This window comes from Dipodomys ordii, unplaced genomic scaffold (assembly GCF_000151885.1).
Source record: "Dipodomys ordii isolate 6190 unplaced genomic scaffold, Dord_2.0 Scaffold271, whole genome shotgun sequence".
Classification (NCBI taxonomy): Eukaryota; Metazoa; Chordata; class Mammalia; order Rodentia; family Heteromyidae; genus Dipodomys; species Dipodomys ordii.
In genome coordinates this window covers 78,753-83,363 of record NW_012267487.1, presented here as the reverse complement: position 1 = coordinate 83,363, position 4,611 = coordinate 78,753, and the positions used below count along the sequence as shown (strand labels likewise).

Genomic DNA, 4,611 nt, shown 5'->3' with positions numbered 1-4,611 from the left:
TCATTTGGGCCAGACTTGAGCTTGAGCTCCAACATATACTGCCTTTGTACCTTCAGATGGTTATTTCACTTACCTTCTGTTTCCTTCTCTTTCAGGTAAATATGAAAGCATGTGCATTTTAGGTAGTTCTGAAAGGGAAGACCTAATGTTCTTAAAGGTTCTGATCTGTAATCAGAAATAAGAATATGTCAGGAGGGTACTGAGCACTTGTGCCAAACATAGAGGATAGTCATGCTTTCTGAGCCCAGAAAGCATGAGCTCTCTGCTCTCCCTTGAGCTGCCCCAAGGTTATTAATGAAGAGGAAATAACTGAGGCTCTGAGGACAAATATCATCTCTGGATTGTAAACTTATAACTAAGTATTTGCAGTAGTGACAAGTCACCCTAATTCAGAGATTCCACCTCACCTTGGCCTCAGCCCATCCAAGAGAAGCTGTAAGTGGCTTTCCAAGAACTCACCACAATACCCTCCAACCTCATTTTCTTGGCTCTGACAGGACACACAGTACCCTGCAGCCCTCTCTGTGGCTGCTAGAACAAATTACCACAAACTCATTAGCTTAAAACAATGCACATTTATTTTTCTACAGTTTTGGAGAACAGAATTCTGAAATGGGTATCAGGACAGCTCTACTCCTTCTGGAAGTTCTGGAGGAGAATCTACTCCCTTCCCATTTCCAGATTCTAGAAACTGCATTTGTAGCTCCAGGTCCCTTCCTCCTTCCTCACATTCAGCAGCAAAGCTTCTTCTAGTCTCACTCAAACTCCTGCCTCCTATCTCATGAGGATCATTATAATTATATTAGGCTTACCTTAGCAATCCAGGATACTTAGTGACATTTGTAAAGTCCTTTCTGTCATGTAACATATTGCATTTACAGATTTTGGAAATCAAGATGTACATGTTTTGGAGGGCCATTATCCTTCCCACCACATATAATGAGTGGACAAAACTAGGCTTGGGAGCAGCAGGCTGGAACTCAGCCTCTACTCCTTTTACCGACTTTGTTCAAAGTAGAACTCAGTGCGAGCCAAAGATTCACTATCTTTGGTGAGCTGTATTGGCTGATGGGGTTCAGCTGGGCCACAGAGGAACCATCCAGGATAGGCAGCAGCCTCCAGCCTGAAGGCAGAGCCCAAGCTGCTCTGAAAGAAGGTGAAGCGTGTGGCCCGTTCACCTCCCTTGTACAGATCCTCGATGTTCACATCCTGGGGGGACAGAGTTCACAGCTGTAGGATAAATGTGTTGACTGGGATGTCAGCCTAAGAGTCCATGGGGGCTTGGCCAAAGAAGGACTCAACAGGGAAGGGCTTTATCCAGGAATGTTCCTTCTGCAGATTACAGAAGGCAAGGACCTCATTTCTGGATATAAAGTGAGATGCTGAAAACCTAAGGGAAGAGGACATATGGCCCTGGTTGGAAAACCACAGATAGATGCAGAGACACCATAGCATCCTGGGGACCAGACTGGGTGATCAATATCACCTCACTGGGATGATCAATGTCCTCTCACCTCCAGCTGTAGAGAAGGCCCCTCTCTTGTCTCCACACATGCCAGGCAGCAACTTCCTCCATGGACTCCCAGGAAGATGGGGACCTTGGTGCGGTCCAGGCCTCTGTTAGGAAGTATACAGATCTTTTCTGGGAAGGAAGAAGAAAGATAGGTAGGAGATGAGATGACCCCACTCTGCAGGCTCTCAGCAAATGAAGACCTAATAGAAAGAACTAGGCCTAGGTACACCTGGCATGTCCCCTACTTGCAAGGCCACATGGGAAATAGGACTCCACAAGAGTCAGGTTCTCTCATGAGGACAGGCAGAGCTATGGGCTTATTCTCACCATTACAGGTGTGGCTGCTAATCCATTGAAAGTGATGGAAAAGAAGAAGAGATATGAAGACCTGTGGTAGATGAAATGTAAGACAGGTCCTGGCTGGGAAAGCCCCACAAGCTCACCTGCAGTACAGTTGTCTGTGTCTGGATCTCCTACCAGAAGCTGGCCGTCTCGTATATACAGAGCCTTCTGATCCACATCTTTGATTCTGGAACAGGATGGTATTGCAGATGGCCCACTGCCTTTAGACATTATAGAACTTTTAAGCTCTTCACCGCCCCCCCCCCCAGTCTGAGCCTTTCGGAGATTCTTCTTATTTCCACAGGTAAGGAAAGGGACACTACTCCATCAAGAGCAGGTAATGATCATGTCCATCTTAGAGCAAGAGCAAGTATCTTGGGTACATGCTTTTCATAGGCACGGAGGAGTGAGGGGAGTTAATGCCAACTTGTAAAGAGGTAGAAGAAGTTTTTCTGAGACGTTTCCTTGGGGCTCAGGTGTCTTTGGGTAGAGTGAACCCTGTCCCAGGTTTTATAAAACCTATCTCAATTTTTCATAGATGTTTACTCTCTTTAATGAAGAGATAGACTGTATTAAAAAGTGTTGAGTTGCTTTTTGGATATTTTAAACACTTTTATTTTGCATATTTTTATTGTGAAAATATCGTATAGAGAGGCTACAATTACATGGGCAACATAATAAGTACATTTCTTATCAAGCATTGTTACCTCCTCTTTGTTTATTTTAAACACTTTTTATAGGAGAAAACCCACAAATCAGAAAGAAAAAAGAAAAAACTATTTTATGTTGCACAAGTATCGAACATGACTATCATCCTAGCTCAGCCAAGGTTGAGACATGCTCTGGGTGGACCAAGTACAGCAGGGTCAGCAGAGGAACTGAAGCAGTGCTTGATTACAGTCATTTGAGAATAACTCTGGTTCTAATGACCATCCTGGGAGGGTAAATATATACTTTGGAATCCACGGAGAAAATGGTGAGCATGCTGAGCATGTTGAACATCAAAGCCATGCAAGTTATTAGCCCAGTTGCCTGGCCAGTTTCAAAAGTACCTGTCAGCTGCTCTCAGGACCTGGAGAACTCTCTAATACCTTTGAAGGCAGAAGCTCTGACCCAATGTCACCATCTCTGAGAGATTTTTCTTCCTCTATAATAGTTATGATGCCTTTAGCTAATAGCATCATGTTTAAAACAGATTTGCTTGTACAATAAAAATAGAGATCTGCAAAGATCCTAGCATTGGCAATAGACATTCTCCTTCAAATCTTGACAACCAGAATTTGACAACTCGCCTATCAGCAGCATTCTATTTGGACAGCAATAAACTATAAGAAAGAATGCAATGAGGATGCAATGAGGCCAACTACAAATAAGAGTGGAAAGGCAGGACTAGAAGGAAAGGTCACAGAAGCTTTCATGAAAACGCAGTCACTAAGATCTGGGATTGTCTCTGAGCTTTTAGATACATGGAGGTAGCAGCCCAGAGAATACCAAGTGTGATACTGGGCTCTGTATAACAAATATATGATATGGAGGAAGTTATAGATGCTCTTGGGGTCCATTTCCAGTAAAACAGTTCAGGGTATTCCCTTACAGATTGCTTGTGACATAGAGAAAGTATTAGAATGGCTACAGCATGCAGATGCACAATTAAGGGGGACTGATGATTTCATGGTGAGAAGGAAACTCAGCTCTCTGATCAGCCTTCCTTCCCTCTTCCCATGTGTTCCCCAAGCACCCTGATTAGGAAAGCAAGGGACACACTAGAATGACTTACATACAGTATCTTGCCATAGGGAGGGAGCACATGCTTGGAACTGAGGGATCTGGTTCTCACTAAGGGAAAGAAGAAATAGGTTATTAGAGAGAAGGGTTAGTAAAATAAGGGCAAGACACACTGGACTCAGAAACACCCAATTATAGGCTACTAAAGCAATTATAGACCTGGCCTATCAAGCTTCAGACAGATTGACCTCTCTCTTCTTTGAGAACAAGTAGTCCCAGCATGGGAATGAGCTTGGGGTATGCATGAGCTGGGGCTAGCTCTTATCAAGAGAACAGGTTTTTTTCAAATTAGGGTAGGACACTACCCTGGATGAGAGTTGAGTCAGATGTGCTCTAGCCCCAAGATTGGAGATGAACACAGAGCAGATCAAGTCCCACTTTCTAATGCATTTGGAAGGCTACTATGCTCCCATCTCCCTATCTAGCAAGAACTTAGACATCTAAAGCCCAAAGGAAGAGCAGCATGGTTAAAAGTATCTCCAGTCACACTCTCCCTATGTTTAAAGAGAACCTCCCCAAACTGTCCTGTTCTGTTATGTAGGGAAAAAAAGACAAGCTTAACAGTCAGAGTTTTTGACAGTGAATAATCTACATTGAAGAAAGTAATCTACAGGTATATAAGGGATACACAAAGATTCATAGGACTCTCTTCCCTCCTGGCTGATGATCCCATCCCATCTTCCCTGAAATGACCACCTTCAGAAAGGCCAACCCAGCCAGACACCGGTGGCTCACACCTGTCATCCTAGCTACTCAGGAGGCTGAGATCTGAGGATCACAGTTCAAAGCCAGCCAGGGCAGGAAAGTTCGTGAGACTCTTATCTCCAATAAGCCACAAGAAAACCAGAAGTGGTGCTGTGGCTCAAGTGGTAGAATGCTTGCTTTGAGCTGAAGAGAGCAAGGACAGCGCCCAGGTCCAGAGTTCAAGCCCCACGACCGAAAAAAAAGAAAAAAAGAAAGGCCAACCCAGT

The 4,611-nt window shown here is 44.1% G+C and overlaps 1 protein-coding gene across 1 annotated transcript; it reads right to left on the bottom strand.

The window, feature by feature from the left end:
- Positions 1 to 996: 996 nt before the first annotated feature.
- Positions 997 to 3,664, bottom strand: Il1f10 (interleukin 1 family, member 10 (theta)). The gene is made up of 4 exons (XM_013036325.1): positions 3,633 to 3,664; positions 1,957 to 2,042; positions 1,515 to 1,642; positions 997 to 1,209 (listed from the first exon to the last, which is right to left on the bottom strand). Exons 1-4 carry the CDS (start codon positions 3,662 to 3,664, stop codon positions 997 to 999), a joined length of 459 nt encoding a protein of 152 aa, XP_012891779.1.
- Between the last annotated feature and the right edge of the window lie 947 nt (positions 3,665 to 4,611).